The sequence below is a fragment of the Anabrus simplex genome, chromosome 2 (genome assembly GCF_040414725.1).
Source record: "Anabrus simplex isolate iqAnaSimp1 chromosome 2, ASM4041472v1, whole genome shotgun sequence".
NCBI classification, from domain to species: domain Eukaryota; kingdom Metazoa; phylum Arthropoda; class Insecta; order Orthoptera; family Tettigoniidae; genus Anabrus; species Anabrus simplex.
In genome coordinates, this window is record NC_090266.1 from 675,057,561 (window position 1) to 675,078,827 (window position 21,267).

The window sequence follows — 21,267 nt, forward strand, 5'->3', positions numbered from 1 at the left end:
AAGCCAGGGAGGTGGCCAAAATGATGGGGACGCAGCATGGTTTCATTCAGGAGGAGGACGTGTGAGGGGTGTTATGTGGTGAGAGTTTGAAGGTGGAGTCATTTGGAGTGGAAGGATTGGATGTTGAGGAAGATGATGGAGATGGGTGTAGGGGACTAGCTTCTGGAAGGGGCTAGTGTTATATCAAACTAATGCTTCAAGGGGGATAAAGTTGAAGTAGGTGTTGAGGCCGGAATGGGATGTTTGGAAGTGCATGTTTAAGGTCTGGTTGGCGGCTGTTTGGAGCTGAGCAGGGACTAGGGTACGGTGCATTGGATGGATTTTGAGGAGTCAAATGGTGATTTAGCAGATGATGTCTTCTAAGGTCGGAGGTGGAAAGAGGGAGCGTGTTGGTTGGGTAGGGGTATCAATGGTACGGATACGGGCGACCATGTCGGGGAGATTCTTAGGAGTTGCAGGGAGGAATTTACATTGGCGAGACAAATTTGGTTTTGATTCCCCACAGGTGTTACATTTTGGGGGCGTTGGACATTGGGACAGCAGGTAGTGGGATGCGACTCAGATTAGTGACTACACACTGGATGTTTGGCGGTGCCGTTTGCGGTAGTGTGCTGGTTGTAGACCAGGCACCGTTCACATCGAATTGACTGAGGGACTGGGCCACGTTATGTTTCCGCTCTGTGGATGTGAGCGTAGATAGACACTTCGCTGGTGGGAACCAGGTCGACATAATTCGTAGGTAGGGTTGAGTAGGAGTAAGGTGTGGATGCCAACTGGAGGTCTCTGTAGGGTGCGGGGATTGGTGATAGGGCGCCGAGCGAGGGAGATGGCAGGGAATTCGCTTGAAGGATTGATGTTTGTAGTTGGAGGGATTGTGTCCATGATGCCAGGTCCTTTAACCCTGGTTGCAGTAGCTTTAGGGATCTCCAAGGCTTTTCTCCGTGAGGAGTCGTGTTGAAGGGGATGGAGTTCTGGCCTTTGATTGCAGTCCTGGGCCTAGATGAACATTTAGGCGCTGGTGGTATCATGAGTTAGTGAAAAGTCTGTGCTTGGGCAGGAGACACCCCTGTAATGGGCTGGAGGGATGAGTGTGTAGCTAGATTGTGAAAGAGATGCTGTGGTGGTGGTTGTAGTTGTAATAATGCTGGTGGTGGTGAGTGACATAGTATATACAGTGCACAAACACTGAGAGTGGGGGGGAGGGATGTTTTCATTCCCCTTCCCAAAGGGAAGGGGCAGGCCACCTAGTAGGTAACGCCTTCTCTCTGGCCAGGAGATTTGTTGGGGTTTGGAGGTTTGCTAGAGTTGGAAGATGGGTAATGGGGGAGAGATTATTGGAGATGTGAAGATTTGGCCTCCTGGCTAAGGGGTGTAGTATGCTCTGTGCTTTTTTTGGAATGTACTGTGATTACATATACAGTTTTTACAGATTTGATTTTACAGTTTTGATTAGAATGGTGCTAAGAAATATAAGGTTTTTATAGTCTGGAAAAGGTGTGTGGAGTAATGTGTAGTGCGAGGATATGGAATAGTGATGAGAAGTTCATAATTGAGGTAAGAAGTAGATGGAGAAGTTCGGAGTTAGGTGGTGTGGTTGTTTGGCGTTCGGTGGGGGCGGAAATGGTAGCGAGGATGTGGACCAGTTAGTGGTGCTGGGGTGAGCCAGGGACGACGTCTGGATGTGGTGGGACGGGTTATAGTGCAAATAGGGGAATGGGAGTGTTCCACTCGGTGGTGCCGGCTGTGCAGGTGTAGTCCGTGGTCAACTATGTGCTGGACTTCTTCGTGGCTTGGAAGATGGAGACGCACTAGAAAGGTAGACCCGTCTGCGTTCTGGATTCTGAACGCAAATTAGAAGGATTCCTGTTCTCCGTAGGTCTTTTGGTGGGATGCTGGGATCCACTCCGCGTATAACGCAGCTATAATTGTTGCTGTTCTCTGGTATTGTTGAGGGTGATTGTGGCCATGCTGTGTCATTAGTAGAAGTGGCAGTTTCATCTCCAGGTGGGTGCGAGGGTGCTTGCTGTGAGGTCGGTTGCTGAGGGGTGGGTGGTACGGGGAGCCAGAAAGTTATGAGGGAGGATGGATGGGTCATGACCATGGTGGTGCTAGGAGCAGGAGAGGAGATTTGTGTAGTAGAGGTAGTGGTGGTCACGGTAGTGGTTGTTTTGGGAGTAGGGGGGCGGGGGCGGCAGCTGTTGTTGCGGCGGTTCCTGTAGTGGTGCTGTTGCATGTTGAGCTGGTGAGGTGTCCATTAATTGTAATTGGATATGCTGCAGAGTCCGTTCAGTACTATAGGGGTTGTCACAGAGCGTTGCACCGTTGTTTAGGATGTACTGGTAATCACGGGGTTCGGAGATGTGTAGCAGTACCTCTCTGGATGGTTCCGCGCCTGCGTGGAGCCTGCCCGCACTGTATATGCCATATTTGATAAGCTCTCTTTCAATTTCGAGATTAGAAAGTGAAAGAGGAATGTCGTGGACTATGCAGGTATACATATTGGTTTACGGGAGGCCGACTGCCTTCTTGGCGTCAGGCCTATATGCTTTTTTCTAGCTGGCTAGGTACGAATTAGAGATGAGGCATCACCCGGCCAGCGAAGAAAAGGGATGTTGATGTGTGGAATTGAGTAATCCACACTAGGAGAAGATACCAGTAAGAGAAGGGAGAGATGAAGTCTGAGATATTTTATTCAAATAGTTGTTTCATTTTCCCCATGAGGGGAGCTGGCCTCCAGTCCAACAAAGGGACTTTTGGCCGATTACATGTACAATAATTTGTTGTGAAATGTTTTATATGAGTGTGTGTTAATAGCACACGTTTTACGAAAGTTGAAAGTAAAGTCTTCTTTTGTAGAACACATCATCAGAAATGAAAGTCTGTTTCTTGAAGTACGAAGCAAGACAAACTTAACATAAGTACAGTGAACATTGTTTTCTTGAAGTGAAAGAATATGGAATGAAATGATAAACATGTTCGGAATTTAAATATACATGCAATGAGATAATATTATTAACCAATTCTTGTCCAAGTGAAAAAGCCAAGTCGTCATAAGTTCGGTAGTAAGAGATGGCGGTGGTATCGCCATTAATTCCACTAAATGTGTAAGGTGGCAATGGAAAAATAACCGGAATAAGAACCTCAGTCCGAATTGTGCGATCTGCAGTGGCCCATAACTTTATGTGCGTTTAGCTTTAACTGTGGGCTGAGGTCGATGGTGGGAAGAGGTGGTTGATAAAAGGTATTGGTTGATTTGGAAGGGTGGCGGTGGCAAGAGGAGAAAGGCTAAGCGCTTCTAAAGTTTCAGATGAGCTGCGTGAGACAGCATTCTGTAAATAGCGAAGACGAATAGAATGTAGATGGGAAAGGATTTTGGGGAATGTATAAAGGTTATTTATTACTTCGAGTCTAGTTTCTGGTCCGAGGCGATAAGCGAGTCGGATGGCGTGACAGTCTAGTTTTAATATGTCGAGGTATTGGAGAAGGGAGGCTGAGGTCCAGGATAAGGAGGCGTATGTTATAACAGGTCGAACAAAAGCTTTGTACGTATTAATAATTTGTGTTGGTTTTAATCCCCAGGTTTGACCTAACAACCAGCGGATGAGCTGAAACCTGCAGGATGCCTTTTTGTAAATCTGGTCCAAATGTATATTCCATTTTAAATTATTTTGAAAAGTGATGCCTAGGTAGGTAAGAGTGGTGGTTTCTGTAAGGTGTTGATCATGTAAAGTTAGGTAAATTTGGTTAGTAGGATGGCATCTACATTTACTATTACGAAAATTATAAATTGTGTTTTGCTTACATTGATTTTGATGTGCCAAAGTTTCAGCCATTGTTCGAGCCCATTTAAGTAGGTTTGTAAGCGGGATTGCAGGGATCGGTTATTAGTTCGTAGAGCCAGTATTGCTATGTCATCAGCAAATTGATATAATCTGAGTGCGGGAAGAGGTTGGGGAATAACGATACAAAACAAGATATAAAAAAGCGGTGAAAATGGACTACCTGGTAGAACTCCTGCTTTAATAGGAAATGTGTAAGATATTGTATTATGGATATTGATTTGGGCTGTGTGGGATTTAAGAAAGTTGGCGAGGAAACGGATGATCGTCATAGGTAGCGGAAGGTGACGAAGTTTAAATATCAGTCCGTCAATCCATACCTTGTCAAAAGGTTTCTCAATGTCTAGACTGAAAAGGGCTGTCCGGTTTTTGGGAGGTAAATATTTTGTGAGGGATGCAGAGATATGAAACAGGTGATCATGTGTGGAGTGCTGAGGATGGAAACTGGCTTGCGATTGAGGTATGAGATGGAGGGAGTTGAGATAGGAATATATTCGGCTTGCGAGGTTGGTTGCTAAATTTTAGAATACACTGTTAGAAGGCTGATAGGACGATATGAATTTAGGAGGGATGGTAGTTTTTAGGTTTTAAGAATAACAAAATAGTAGCATGCCCCCAATGTGCAGGAAAGAATCCAGTATGGATAATTATATTATATACTGCACTTAGGAGTTGTAGGAAGAGATGTGGAGCTTCTTTGATGTGTCGTTAAGTAATCTTATCTAGACCATGGGCAGTGGTCTTTTTGGTCCTGAGTACGTCTTTTATGTCTTGTACTGTAATAGGATCATTTAGGGGTTGTTGGGAATCAAGAGCAGAAGGAGGTTCAAAGCTAGGTCGAAGAGGAGGTTGATTGATATCCGCAAATTCGGATATTACAGCGTGGTCAGGATGGTAGAAATGGGGGTCAGAAGACGGTGAGAAAATTACTCTATAATGATCTGCAAAAATGTCGGCCTTTACTTTAGGATCATTGGGTGCGGATTTGTTATATATTACTGGATAATGGGGGTAGGATTTCTTTGTGTGTCAGTTGTTTTAATTTGGTCCAATATTTGCGAGTATCAGTTGTGTTGGATAATTTAGTACAAGTATTTGCCCAGGCTTTTCTTTTCATAGCCTTGATTAATGAACGAGCGTGTCTAAGGGAAGTTCTATGTTCGCGGAGGGTATTAGGGTTACAGGTGCGGAAGTATGCCTTGTAAAATTCATGGGAATATTTTAATAGCTGGAGTACTTTGTGTGGGAGGGAAGGTTTGGAGGGATGGGAGGTGTGGCGAGGAATATGGAGTCGATCGGCAGTAATTAGTGCGGATTCTAATGCCTTAATTACATCATGTAACTCATGCGGTGATGTAGGTGGGTCAGTATTGCGTATTATGTATGTTATTGTTTGCCTGTATGCTACCCAATCCAGGGGCGATTTCTCCGAGCATGCTATGCTTGCTGCGCAAGCGCAATATTTTTCTAAAGCAGGCAAGTTAAAAAAAATACAATATGTACCGTATCTGTAATAGATCTGCGTTATTCAAATCGCATGTTGCATATATCTTGGCAAGTCCAGCGAGGATTGCTCGTGTCTTAGGAGCTTCAGCAGAGCTGTCGACACAGCGAGAAATGTATGCGCGCACATGTTTCTTCTCTCCAAGGCTGGTTGCAAGCTGTCACGTTTGTAATGAGTAGTTGGAAGCTCTGGTCTGGGAGCTACAGATCTAGTGTGTTGTGTCAGTGAGTAGTGTACTGTAAGTTCCTGATCATCTATTCTGAATGATTTGACGTGCTGCAATGGGTTCCGAACCGTGCATTTTTACAGCTTGTTATCATATCCATTTTCTCGGAGGACTATCCAAGAGAAAACAGACATTATTAAGAATGGCAGGCCCTGTCCGGCGCTGCCAGATTTAAAGACACAGCACAGAAAGAAAAATAGAGAATATGTACGTTCATTCTCTGTATCTCAGTACAATAATACGCACTGGTTGACAGGGTCCAAGAAACTGAATAGACTGTTTTGCTGGCCGTGTTTACTATTTTCTGCTGAAAACGGTGTATGGTTTAAAAGTGGCTTTGACAATTTGAACACCTTGACAATGTCCATTACAAGACATGAGAAATCTGCAAACCATATGAAGTGTTTCTTGCAGTTAAATAGCTTTGGGCGTACAGGGATCGACCACCAGCTGGATGAACAGAAACACATCAGTGACCAACTTCATAATGAAAAGGTAAAAGAAAATCGGGACATACTTAATCGACTGATTGATGCAGTGTGTTTTTTAGCAAAACAGAAACTACCATTTTGGGGACATGACGAGTCTGCAACTTCCGTAAACAGAGAGAATTATATCAAACTTCTACATATTATAAGTGAATATGATCCTCTTCTGGCAGCTCATCTGAAAGACTCCGCGATTTTTAGAGGGATGTCGTCTGCAATCCAAAATGATTTAATAGCATAAATATGTCCAGTAATTGTGAGAAGAATAAAGGAGGAGCTTAAACAAGCAAATTTTGTGGCAATAATATTGGACAAAACGTCCGATATTATTAATAAGTCACAACTCTCTACTTTACTCCGTTTTGTACATGAAAGTGGTGAAATTCAAGAGAGGTTTCTTGGTTTTGCTAACGTTAGTAAAGATCGCACTGCTGGAGCCCTCTTAAATCATGTTCGTGCTATTTTAAAAGAGTTCAGTTGCTTGCTTGCTGATGCTTATGGGCTGTGTCTACGACATTTCACCCAGTCAATACTCGCTTACTCATGGAAACACACTAGTATAAAGGAAAAACTTCAGTTCAATAATGGATGCTTGAGCTTGCAATTAGAAAAACACAAAACACTGATCTTCACTATATCACATAACAATCCAAGTTTGCTAGAGCAGACTGATTTCATACGGGAAACTTCCAATCTTGCAATCACACTGTGTTTAAAGCTTCACCCACACGAAAAATCAAAAATAGCACTCGCAAGTAATACATTAATGATATGAGGAATCACTCAAATGGAACCTTCAAAAGCATGAGCAATTCTCACCCGATAGTACAGACAGAATTATAACACAATATTGGCTTCATCTAGAAACAAATTTAGCACTCGAATAATCTCAACTGTAGGATTACAGAGCAAACAAGAAACACTGGTTGGAAAAACCTGCTTGAGTCGCTTGAGATTAGCCATAAGTTTTTTACGGGGGTTAGCATATAAAGAACATTCAAATAAAATGTGGTTGGAGTCGCCATTACGAATATTTGTACCACACAAACAGTTTGTATCCTGCGTTAAATTGAAACGTGATCTATATTGTGGTGTAAGGGCATGATTAAACCGTAACCGAATGATGTTAATAATATGTCGTCTAGTATATGATCCTCGTATAAACCAAGGTTTAACTAAAAGTGTTGGTTGTAAATGATAATAAAAGTTACCTTTGACTTGTGCAGTCTGTCTAAAGAAATTCTGCCATTCTTGACGCCCCTCCTGTCGGATAACAACTACATAATCAGAAGCTGGAACAATATTGTTAGTATTCGGAACAGGAAGACGAGAAGCTTGTTTTGCAAGACAATCTACTTTTTCATTGCCCTCGATACCCACATGACCGGGTACCCATACTAAAGTTATGCAAATACCGACGTTGGCAAGCATATAAAGGAGACTCTTGACATTGTACACATACCAATTATAGGATAACTCATACGAAACCAAAGATTGCAAAGCACTCAGCGAATCCGTATAGATTGTAACTCGGGTATATCCCTGTCGCTGAACAAAAAGTACAGCTTGCTGTATAGCGAATAACTCCGCCGTAAAAATCGAACAGTCACTAGGCAAACCATATTGTTCTTTAACATTTAGAGAAGGTATATAATAAGGCGACCCAACTCCATTAATGTTCTTTGCCCTATCTGTAAAAATGTTTATGCTTCGTGGAATATTAGAAAGTTTCACTCTTTTAACAGGACAAATCTCGGTCCCCTGCAGACAAGTAACGTTAGTAGAGCCATTACGGAGAGGCCATATTATTTGAGGCTTATAATAAGAAACCTGATAGGGTAAGGTATAGGGTATTAAATTAACACTGTGTATTAAGGTACACTGTTTCGACTTCAATGTAGCAAAAGCATGAAACTGTACTGGCAATCTGCGTAAACCCTGACGCCGTACGGAATAATACTCCGAAAGTAACTGTAACTTCACAATTAAGTATTTATTTATTTTCCACCTAGTCGATACAATGATTGCTTAAGGCAATTTTTAATGGTCAAAAGTGGTACATGTTTCGTATATTATCAACATCTTCAGCCACATAACACTGTTTAGATGAAAAATATATAAAATTGACAAAGTAATGCTTTAGAGGAAGTGTCCTTAAAATTAACATAAGATTGACAAGATTAAAACAAACAAATAACTCAAGAGAAAATATATAAATTATTTCTACAATAGAAAGCAGTCATCAAGGAAACACTTGTACAATATTCCATAGAGAAATTGTCCTAATAAATATTCTTTTCTTAATAATTCATGAAAAAAGATCAATTTATTAATTAAAAATTATACAATTTATGAGTAATTATCGAAATGAAGAAATCCTGATATCACAGTGCAGCTCTTATTATTAACGTAGATGAAAATATAACTAATTCCTAGTTGTCAAATCTTATTAAGCCTGCTTTCCTTTGGAACAGTAACTCCTGTCATTCTTTCACAGTTTTGCGCCGGGTGTAATATTGATGATGCGTTCTTCCTTGCTCTTGCACCTGACGAGGTGGAGGAGCGGGGGATATAGGTGTGTCAAGAATTTCCTTGCTGTCACCTATAGCTTCAACTGAGGAGGAATAAGTTGTAGGGCTATCTGTAGGTGGAGAAATTCCAATTCTTTTTTCTTGATCCTTCTCAAGCATTTTCAAATATACTAGAATTTGATAATATAATGGATTCTTATATTCTACAGCCTCATTAAGGTTATCATTTTTCTTTACAAGTTGGTCTAGATGAATGTACAGGTCTTCATATGTGTTCATTAAGCTGCCCTTTTTTAACTTTTTTATGATGGTCAGGTCTTGTTCTATGTTGGTAAATTTATGACCTGTGGCAGTCATGTGTGATCCCATTGCTGAGAATCTTCTATGTTTTTCAGCATTCACATGTTCCAAATATCTAACTTTAAAATTGCGGCCAGATTGTCCTATGTATGTATTCTTACATTCAAAGCATGTGAGTTTATATATACCGGAATCAAAAAATTTATCTTTTTCCGAGAGATTTATTGTATCATGGTTGAAAAACTGTGAAAGAATGACAGGAGTTACTGTTCCAAAGGAAAGCAGGCTTAATAAGATTTGACAACTAGGAATTAGTTATATTTTCATCTACGTTAATAATAAGAGCTGCACTGTGATATCAGGATTTCTTCATTTCGATAATTACTTGTAAATTGTATAATTTTTAATTTATAAATTGATCTTTTTTCATGAATTATTAAGAAAAGAATATTTATTAGGACAATTTCTCTATGGAATATTGTACAAGTGTTTCCTTGACGACTGCTTTCTATTGTAGAAATAATTTATATATTTTCTCTTGAGTTATTTGTTTGTTTTAATCTTGTCAATCTTATGTTAATTTTAAGGACACTTCCTCTAAAGCATTACTTTGTCAATTTTATATATTTTTCATCTAAACAGTGTTATGTGGCTGAAGATGTTGATAATATACGAACCATGTACCACTTTTGACCATTAAAAATTGCCTTGAGCAATCATTGTATCGACTACGTGGAAAATAAATAAATACTTAATTGTGAATCTATTGAAGTGCGATACGGACCATGAAGCTGATTTTATGTAATCCTAATGCCAACCAGGCAAGCAAAGAAGCTAACACCTACCTCAACTTAAAGATGAAAATAGCTAAAGTGACGAAAGATATAGTGTTTTTGAAGGAATGCCTTAAAAATAATTTGACTCCCAGTTTTCTAAAAAGTGCCCAAAGAAAAACTATATATTCTAATCATCATAAGTTTACTCAAATGAAGGTCAATAAAATATGGTTAAAAAGAGAAATTCAATTCATGTATAAAAGAAAGAAACTTCTTAATGAGAAAATGTACTTCGCGCACCTCTCAGCACCACTGAACTTGCTTCCTCTGGAATGGGATTCTTTCCAGAAACATATCAATGAAAAAATGGAGAACACACTTAAAATGAAGCAAGAAATTTTGGATAATAAATTATTTAAGTTGAAAAATTTAGCATCTAATAGAGAAGAAAGAAGGTTAGTTCCTAATGTTACGTTTGATGATAGTGTTTATCCACCTCCAATTAAAAACTTGTCTGAGATAGAATTTAATGAAGAAGAAACCTCTATTTTATGTCAAGGCCCTAATTTCAATTGGCCAAGTTCAAACAAAAGTTAAGATTTAATCACCACATTAGCTGAAACAGAAACAGCAATACAGAATCTACCTGTAGACTTACAGAATGACATAAGGTATGAAGCTAAGAAGAAAATTCCTATTTTAGTAAAAGGTTTACAATCACTTCGAGGCACCAACAAGGCGGTTAATAACTTGAAACAAAAAATCAAACTAAATAACTTAATTATCACAAAAGCAGATAAAGGAGGAACAGTTGTAGCCCTAGATAGAAATGTTTATATTGAAAAAACAGAAACATTTTTTAATAACAATTCGTTTAGTACAGTTGATAAAGACCCGACATCACGTATTCAGAGGGATCTTAAAAAACTATTAAAAAGCACGTCTTTCTTGTTTAATGAACATGATGTGCAAACATTAATAAATATGAACCCTAGACTCCCGACTGCGAGAGCACTACCGAAATTACATAAACAGGGAGAACCGATTAGACCTATCATAAATTTAAAAAATAGCCCCATTTATAAAACTTCTAGATTTATACATAATTTCTTATCAAGTAAATATGTATTTCATTGTAAAACACCTATCAAAAACTCAGTGGATTTTTGCAATCTAGTTAAAGATTTTAAACTTGGATCATCTCACACGACATGTTCGTTTGACATAACCAACATGTATACAAACATTCCAATAGAAGACACTATCAGAATCATTAAGAAGAATTTAACGAAGAACAAATTAGTAAGCATACCACAAATTGAAGATTTTATTAATGTTTTAAAATTCGTGTTAAATCAAAATTATTTTACGTTTAATAATAAAATTTACCGACAAAAAGGACTCTCAATGGGAGCCCCAGCATCAGGAATATTGGCTAATATATACTTAGACTATTTGGAACACACGAAAATTATTAATCAAATAGAGGGTTTGGATTTTTGGACACGTTATGTGGACGATGTTTACGCTATAATAAATAACAGACTCACCGATAGCAATAAAGTTTTAAATATATTGAATAATTTGGATTCCAATATAAAATTCACTTTAGAAGAAGAAGTTGAAAAATAACTGAATTTTCTGGACATAGTCACAACAAGAGAAGAAAAAGGATTTTCTTTCAAAATGCACAGAAAATCCACTTTCACACTGACCACTATCAAGAACAACTCGTTACACCCTGAGGCACAGAAAAGATCAGCATATTATAGTTACGTTAACAGAGCGTTTAGTATTCCTTTATCCAAATCTGAAAGGAATAAAGAACTGTTGTTTATCCGACAACAAGCCCTCTTGAATGGTTTCAACAATAACATGATTGATAAAATAATTAATAAATTTTCGGAGAAGCAACAATCTAAATTAGCAGTCGAACCTAGTAAAACTGAAAAATATATCAAGTTCACATATAATAATCCAAACATTCATGTAATAACAAATTTATTTAAGAGAAAAAATTTCAAAATTGCATTTTCCACCAATAACAACATGAAACATAGTATTTTCAACCATGATACAATAAATCTCTCGGAAAAAGATAAAAAAAATTTATTCCGGTATATATAAACTCACATGCTTTGAATGTAAGAATACATACATAGGACAATCTGGCCGCAATTTTAAAGTTAGATATTTGGAACATGTGAATGCTGAAAAACATAGAAGATTCTCAGCAATGGGATCACACAGGACTGCCACAGGTCATAAATTTACCAACATAGAACAAGACCTGACCATCATAAAAAAGTTAAAAAAGGGCAGCTTAATGAACACATATGAAGACCTGTACATTCATCTAGACCAACTTGTAAGGAAAAATGATAACCTTAATGAGGCTGTAGAATATAAGAATCCATTATATTATCAAATTCTAGTATATTTGAAAATGCTTGAGAAGGATCAAGAAAAAAGAATTGGAATTTCTCCACCTACAGATAGCCCTACAACTTATTCCTCCTCAGTTGAAGCTATAGGTGACAGCAAGGAAATTCTTGACACACCTATATCCCCCGCTCCTCCACCTCGTCAGGTGCAAGAGCAAGGAAGAACGCATCATCAATATTACACCCGGCGCAAAACTGTGAAAGAATGACAGGAGTTACTGTTCCAAAGGAAAGCAGGCTTAATAAGATTTGACAACTAGGAATTAGTTATATTTTCATCTACATTAATAATAAGAGCTGCACTGTGATATCAGGGTTTCTTCATTTCGATAATTACTTATAAATTTTATAATTTTTAATTTATAAATTGATCTTTTTTCATGAATTATTAAGAAAAGAATATTTATTAGGACAATTTCTCTATGGAATATTGTACAAGTGTTTCCTTGACGACTGCTATCTATTGTAGAAATAATTTATATATTTTCTCTTGAGTTATTTGTTTGTTTTAATCTTGTCAATCTTATGTTAATTTTAAGGACACTTCCTCTAAAGCATTACTTTGTCAATTTTATATATTTTTCATCTAAACAGTGTTATGTGGCTGAAGATGTTGATAATATACGAAACATGTACCACTTTTGACCATTAAAAATTGCCTTAAGCAATCATTGTATCGACTAGGTGGAAAATAAATAAATACTTAATTGTGAATCTATTGAAGTGCGATACGGACCATGAAGCTGATTTTATGTAATAGTAACTGTAACTTCGGAATTAAAGGATGACTTGTTAAAGAAAACTTTTTAAGTAAATATTTCGTCGCAAGTATTTTTCGACGTACTTGTAAGGGAGCCTTGCAGGATTCGACTAAAAGTGCATTGGTAGGTGTGGACTTTAAAGCTGCAATACAGGAGCGTAGTGCTTTATATTGACAAGTGTTAAGAATATTCAAGTTAGTATACGATGCCAAGTCAAAAATATGCGATCCGTAGTCCAATACCGATCGAATAGTGGTTTTGTACAAAGATAGCACCACAACGGGATCTGCCCCCCATTGCCTACGGGTTACAGCTTGTATTACCTGAATATACCATTCACTCTTCGAACGCAAATATAAAAAATGATGTTTCCATGTAAGTTTTTGATCGATAAATAACCCAAGATATTTATGGTGACTAACCACTGGTATTTCATACTGATCAAAAACAAGTGGCGATCGGTCATAGGTTCGGTGATGTGTAAATATCATCGCTTGACATAAAGAGTTCAGTTGTGAGGAAAAGATTGTGGCTTAAACATATAAGGGTGCTGCTATCTTAGTCGGCCATGTGAATGGACTTAATAAACTACTTCGAGACCAGTATCCATATGCGACATTTGTGCATTGTTATAGCCACCTGTTGAATTTAACACTACCGCAGTCTGCTTCAAAAATCAAAGAATGTACAATTTTCTTCCAAACAATGTCAGGACTTGCTGGGTTTTATTTTCAAAGTCTACAAATAGAACAGCTGCTCTTCGAGATTTTGTTCAGAAGTTGCCAACAGTAGCACCAAAGAGATGGAATTTTGCTTCACATCTTATTAATACTCTGAAGGAATATTATGATATACTGGTGAAATTCTTTCAACATGTACAGGACACTTCAGACGACTGGGATGAAGACACTATATTGAAAGCACAAGGATTTTTGTTCTTCTTACTTAAGTTCAACACTAGATTTCTGCTGGCAGTTTTCTCCAAGATTCTTTCATTCTCCGATACTGTGTTCAATATTTTACAAACAAAAAGTCTGGATATTCAGTACTATGGCAAGAAGGTTGAGGAGCTCTTTTTAAAATATCCAGTCTATGAGAGATGAAGATTTTTGTAGTTTGTATGGACATGTTAATACTGAAATTGATGTTTATGGAGGACAGCCGTGCTCTAAAAATCGAAGAATTAGTGATCAAAATACAATACAAAATACAAACGTCTATTCAATGAAATTATTGACAATGTACTTGTCCAAATAGGAGAGCGTTTTAAATGCATAAAGAAATTTGTGTTCTTCTCGCTGGTGGATTGGGATTTGTTTGAGAAGCACAGAAATAGGCTTCCATATAGTTATGTTACTGCCCTAGAAAAACCTATGGGTCATTTTTTGACATTGTTCGCTTAAAAACCAAATTAAGTGTGATGTATTCATCTTCTGATTTTAAAGAGAAAAGTGTTTCAGACTTAATGCAGTTCATGCATACTAATAAATTGTACATGGGTACGCCAGAAATTTTCAAGCTCATCAAACTTGTAGAAAAAATTCCTGCTACTACATCCTCTGCAGAACATTCTTTTTCAAGACTGAGATGGATTAATATATATTACAGATCGACTCAAGGTCAGGAGAGGCCATCATCATTAGCTATGTTGTCGATTGATAAAGGATTGTTTGCAAAAATTAGATTACAGTCCTCTTTCTATGATGAAGTTATTGATGGTTTTGTAAAGAGAAGCCACAGAGTAGAGTTTGTTTTCAATTAGGAAGATCTAATAAATAGTTGCAATTTTTCTGTGTACATAGTTTGACGTTCACTTGTTTAAATTCTATAATCACTGGCGTGTCATGATTTGTTAATAATTGTTGTACCAGGAGGTACACCCAATGCCGCACATTCAAAACTAGCGCCTAAATGAACTCCTCTATTGGTAAAACAGTAAAACTGAAACTACACCAACTTGTAACTTTAATCAGAAGATGTCACCACTAAAATATTGAGTAATTTTGTTATTGTGAAGTTTCCTAAACTGACTGAATTTCTCCTAGTTTTGTTTACTATACATGAAGAAGTTTGGATATTTCTCCACAGATGACACTACCAAAAAACTATGATCATGCACCCTGGTGCAAAGTGAAAGAACTTATAATTTAAAGAAGTTTTGTATTTCTAGGTTTTTTTAACTGATTGTTGTTCATTTATTTTTGGGTTGGCAATATTTCCTTTTCTTTCCGTTAGTTTTAAATCTGGCCAATGAAAAATTTCTCTAATTAATTTTCAACCTGTCACAGGGTTCTTGTTCGATTCTGAGTGTAACTTTGAAATTGACCAATTAAATTGAGAGGGTGTGGCTGGTTTAGTCTTGAATGATCTCGAACCTTCCCTGACGGTTTATAAACTGCGGCTTTTCTCAGCCAATTGATCGACGTCTACCTGAGTGTGTGTGTGTTAAGCAGGAGGCGGGCGGCCTCTTTCGTCGGCAGCTAGAACATCTTCAAGGTAATGGCCACATAACTTTATTCCTTCTTGCTACCTCCGCAGTTTAATCCGGGGGAAAGGTCCGAGTCTTTAACTATGTAACCTACTTTTCTAAATGTAGATCATCTTCCAGCTAATGTAAAAATCTCATACAATCTTTAACTGTGAATCGGGGATAAAGAGTGATGTACCCTCTCGAACTCCTCTTCATCTTGGTTTGAGGTGACTTTGTTTTGTGACGGTTTTCTGCTTGTAACGTGTTAAAGTAATTTCTATACGAGTCACATCAGTAGTTTGGGAATAGCCCCTGTTTCATCGGCCTACAGCCCCTTAGGTTCTTTTTGGTGTTCATATTTAGGAATGAAAGTATACGCCTCCTTCATTTTGTGTTCAGGCCATTAATTTAACCTCTTATTCTTATTACACGAAGGCCCATTGATTGGATATTTAATACAGCTGTAAAAATAAGCTCCATTTGTAAATGGTGGTTTGAGAGACCCGAGATTGATGTAATGTTGCCTTGAGTAGGCAGTATGGAACTGAGAGCCTGTTACCTCTTTTTCAAATTTTGTAATTGTAAAGAATGCCTCTAGATGGCTAGAAATTGTATTTCGGGAGCAAGTGCTCCATGAATTAGGGGATTTCTGCCCTTGAATAAATTTGAGCTCTTTGTAAATTTGAGCTGGGAGCTCAGAAATTGTGAAGCGAGGGGTTTGAAGCCCAGGATTAGTAAAAATCACTAAAATTTGGATCTGTCTTGTCTTGTTTCTAGTTTGTCATTGTACCTGATATATTTTTGTGTTCACTCAGTAAAAGTTTGTTAAGTTTGAAGTTCTAAAAGAAAAATATAATGTTTTACAATTTTAATTCAATTCTTGATACTGTAGATATACCAAATCACCCCGGCACCTTCTTTAACCTTTTTCTGCTCCACGGGTATCCCCGTAACAATTATAAAATGTGTCTGATTGTTTTTCTTTTGCCTTTCTTGAAGGTGTGACATATTCAGTTTGAATGCATGTTCATGTAACCAATGATTAAAATGTTCATGTGGTTTAGCAATTATTGGGTTTATAAATTTTATTCATTCAGAACTATGCATATCCCGCTACACAAAATTTCACGAATGGAAGAGCAAGCCTGACTTTCATGACCAGCATTTGCCCCTGACCAAATCGTTTTGATTATACTGTCTGACAGGTGGAGGACGTCGGGTGTGTTGGTACGGATTGTTTAGGACATTTGTGACGGTTAATAGGGCAGGAACATGGTCACTGCTGATTGAAGGTAGCATAGTGATGTCACAGTTCGTTGCTAGGTTAGGGGAGAGGATTAGAATGTCAGGGGTCATTTGTGATACAGGGCGGGTGGAGGAGGGGAAGGGTAAGTCAACACCCCGGATATCATGTAATGGTTGTAGATGGTTTGTTGTTGTTGTGTATATGACGTAATGTTAAAATCTGCGAAAATAATGTACGTACTCTATTTACGATCGATGTATTCCACAAATTTGGATGGTGGGGAAGAACCTGGAGGTATATAAATTGTTGCTAAAGCTATTATTTGATGTCCAATCGTGATTTCTATAATTAAGTTTTCAGATTGATATTCATTTAGATAATGATAATGTTGTTGTGAGGGAATGGATTGATGAATACTAATAGCTACCCCTCCGCAGCCTCTGGTGGGGCGATCGGAACAGTAGAAAGTATGGTTTTTTAAATTTTGGACTTGGTTTCCTTGTTAAAAATTATGATATCCGGTTGTGTTGATCTGTCTGCAGATCCAGCACCGGGCGCTTGACCCTCAAAGAACATACATTATTGTAATAAATTTTCATTTACTACAATCGTGGACTAGGATCAAGGGTAAAGAATGCACAGTGCATTCTTGTCCCAGAGAACGTTGAGTTAAAGTGAGTGTGGAAGATCAATCGCGCCGCTAACTGGATCGGATACAGAATATTAGGACGTCGGAAGGGGAGAACATTGTGGAACAGCATAGTGATGAATCGCAGAATGCTCTCAGTGGATGGAGGGGGAAGAGTGGAAAAGGAATGCGGGCTACGAAGGACAATGGGAGTGATAGGTAACACGGTTTCTGGTTGAGCGGGGGAAGGTTGAGGTTTACCCTTGCATTTAACTGAAAATGTTGGATGAGCTTTGCTGCAAGTGCTGCATTTGGGTGATCCCTTATTCATGCAAGCATGTGAGGTGTGTTGACCACTAGAAAATGCACATACCTGATCGAGGAAGCACGGTGCAGTAGTAGGATTATCATAGGATTGACAGCGATCACAGCACCTGTGCTGTGGTGGAGATGAGCGGGAGGCCTCCACACGATGTCGCTTCGTGTAGATCACCACAGAAAACCAAGCTTGATAGCTGGAGTCGCTTAAGTGCGGCCAGTATTTGGTTATTACAGCTTGGTCAGGATGGTAGAAATGGGGGTCGGCGGAAGATGGCGAGAAAATTACTCTATAATGATCTGCGAAAATGTCAGCCTTCACTTTAGGATCACTGGGTGCGGACTTGTTATGTATTATTGGATAATGGGGGTAGGATTTCTTTATGTGTGTCAGTTGTATTAATTTGGTCCAATATTTGCGAGTATCAGTCGTGTTGCATAATTCAGTACAAGTATTTGCCCAGGCTTTTCGTTTCATAGCCTTGATGAATGAACGAGCATGTCTAAGGGTAGTTCTATGTTCGCGGAGGGTATTTGGGTCACGGGTGCGTAGGTATGCCTTGTAAAGGTCGTGGGAATATTTTAATAGCTGGAGTGCTTTAGGTGGGAGGGGGGGTTTGGAGGGATGGGAGGTGTGGCGAGGAATATGCAGTCTGTCGGCAGTAATTAGTGCGAATTCTAATGTCTTAATTACGTCATGTAATTCATGCTGTGATGTAGGTGGGTCGGTATTGCATATTTTGTCTGTTATTGTTTGCTTGTATGCTACCCAGTCGGCTCGATTATACTGTCTGACTGGTGGAGGACGTTGGGTATGTTGATATGGGTTGGTTAGTACATTGGTTACGGTTAATAGGGCAGGGACATGGTCACTGCCGATTGAAGGTAGCATAGTGATGTCACAGTTCGTTGCTAGGTTAGGGGTGGGGATTACAATGTCAAGGGTCGTTTGTGATATAGGGCGGGTGGAGGAGGGGAAGGGTAAGTCAACACCCCGGATATCATGTAATAGTTGGTCGTAGATGGTTTGTTGTTGCTGCGTATATGACGTAATGTTAAAATCTGCGATGATAATGTACGTACTGTATTTACGATCGATGTATTCCACAAATTTGGTTGGTGGGGAAGAACCTGGAGGTATATAAATTGTTGCTAGAGCTATTATTTGATTTCCAATCGTGATTTCTATAATTAAGTTTTCATATTTATATTCATTTAGATAATGATGATGTTGTTGTGAGGGAATGGATTGATGAATACTAATAGCTACCCCTCCGCGGTCTCTGGTGTGGCGATCGGAGCGGTAGAATGTATGGTTTTTAAATTTTGGACTTTGTTTCCTTGTTAAAAATGTTTCATAAAAAATTATGATATCCGGTTTGTGTTGATCTATCTGCAGATCCAGCAGCAGGTGCTTGGCTCTCAGAGAACATACATTATCGTAATAAATTTTAATTTACGACAATAGTGGACTAGGATCAAGGGGAAAGAATGCACAGTGCATTCTTGTCCCAGAGAACGTTGCGTCCAAGTGAGTCTGGAATATCAATTGTGCCGCTAACTGGACCTGATACAGAATATTAGGACGTTGGAAGGGGAGAACATTCTGTAGCACCATAGTGATGAATCACAGAATGTTCTCAGTGGAGGGAGGGGGAAGAGTGGAAGAGGAAGGCTGGGTAGGAAGGTCAATTGGAGTGATAGGTAGCACGGTTTCTGGTTGAGTGGGGGAAGGTTGAGGTTTACCCTTGCATTTAACTGAAAATGTTGGATGAGCTCCGCCGCAGGTGCTGCATTTGGGTGATCCCTTATTCATGCAAGCATGTGAGGCGTGTTGACCACTACAAATCGCACATACCTGATCGAGAAAGCACGGTGCAGTAGTGGGATGATCGTAGGATTGACAGCGATCGCAGCGCCTGCGCTGTGGTGGAGATGAGCGGGAGGCCTCCACACGATGTCGCTTCGCGTAGATCAGCACACCATCCCTCAGTAGCTGGTCCAATGTTGCAGTATCCCGGGACAGGATACGCATCAGCGAGGTCGGTCCTTTGGCATTCCGGATACGAATGACCCGGAAGATTTGATGTCCCTGCTGCTGAAGTTGGGCAGCGACCTCGTCCTCAGTATAACTGCGATCGACCCCGTATGCCACCACTGACAAGGTGGGGGCTGGACGCGAAGGTGGCTGGTTTCGCCGTGGTTGTTGAGCCAGGTTCTGTGCTGCAGCGTGCGTTCCAAAGTGCGCCAGTCCTATGGAGTTGACTAGGACTGAGTAGAATGGTCTAGATGTTTTGATATTGTAGCCGTCTTTGCTCCATTGAATTTCTAGATTGTATTCATGTATGGCGTTGGGCAGAAACTTGGTGATAATATGGTAGATTGCTTTCGGGTGGTTGATGTCCGGGTTCAGATGCCTCAACTTCACAATGTAGAATGGGGCAGGTAGACCGGTATTTTTTGCTGTGCCACTGCGCTGTCGTACTTGGTAGGGCAGAGCAGGATATTTTGCTGCCTCTGTATAGCTTCTAATATTTGATGGCATAAAGTCCGGAGACTGGTTCCCAGGTGGTAAATGGAACGGTGCTATAATATCACACTCTTTGATGTTGAGAAGTGATATGCCGCTTGGAAACGCTTCGGGATTGGCTGACAGTGTTGTATAAGTACTGCCAGTCGATGCTCCGGACCTGTCATCCTCAGGAGCAATGGCGATCTTCTTACGATGAGTGGGACTCGGAGAATCGTTGGATTCAAGACTCCTTGCTTGTTTTATTGTTTCTTCGTCCATCACGGTTTGTTGTCCTCGTGGTGGTGGTGAAGTACTTCCGGACGCCATGAATGTTGCTTTACCCGCAGGTGGTAAATTTTCGACGAATGATGCTCTCTGTTGATCTGCTGCTGATATACAGGTGTTGCCGTTCGTAGTTGTTGCCATACAGTACACAAATAGCTCATGTATATGCGTACTATATTTGGCGTTATCTTTATATAAATGACGTAATTTGCGTTATACATCCGAGTGAGTAACAAACTATGTTAAACGGAGATAACATTTTAATGACTGTTTTTATTAATATATTGCTACAGTTTCTTTGAATTTATTTATATACACCAAGCGGTATATGATAGTATGAATAAACGTACCTGTATAAAGAGAAAAGGTATTAAGAATATAGTGCTTAAAATCATCTACTTTTCGAGTGTGTTGCCAACACCATGCGTATAATTTGCTGCGATAACGTATAGAACTTCCCACAACGGGGAAATTTTCCTATAATCTTTAACACTTGGATACATTACGGAATGTTGTAGTTCTCCACGCATAGTCCTATGTAATTATTTGCAGTTATTAGTATCTAGTATCTAGTAGACTTTGAATAGACACGGGAGTAGCTTGTGATGCTGTTTTCTTATCGAAATAGAATCACCGTCTCCATTATAATTAAGAATTGAACAAAGTAAACTTGGCCTGGACCTAACTGTTATTCACGTTTAAACGTTTAAAGGTTATTGAGAAAACAGGTAATGGAAGGTACAATGACCAGCTTAAGGAAAAGAAAAAAAAAACATCAAGATAGTACCTCGTAATAAAATGGATAATAACAGGGGCTACATTGTTTGTTGTTTAAACGTGAATAACAGTTAGGTCCAGGCCAAGTTTACTTTGTTCAATTCTTAATTATAATGGAGACGGTGATTCTATTTCGATAAGAAAACAGCATCACAAGCTACT

General features: G+C 39.1%; 1 protein-coding gene across 1 annotated transcript in view; it reads right to left on the minus strand.

Moving 5' to 3' along the window:
• Positions 1-20,885, minus strand: part of LOC136863636 (uncharacterized) — a 191,210-nt gene extending 170,325 nt beyond the window's left edge. Inside the window, exon 1 of the mRNA XM_068226249.1 lies at positions 19,390-20,885. Coding sequence (XP_068082350.1) covers positions 19,390-20,469 — 1,080 coding nt within the window. The 5' untranslated portion in view covers positions 20,470-20,885. The remainder of the gene's footprint in view (positions 1-19,389) is intronic.
• Positions 20,886-21,267: the final 382 nt, after the last annotated feature.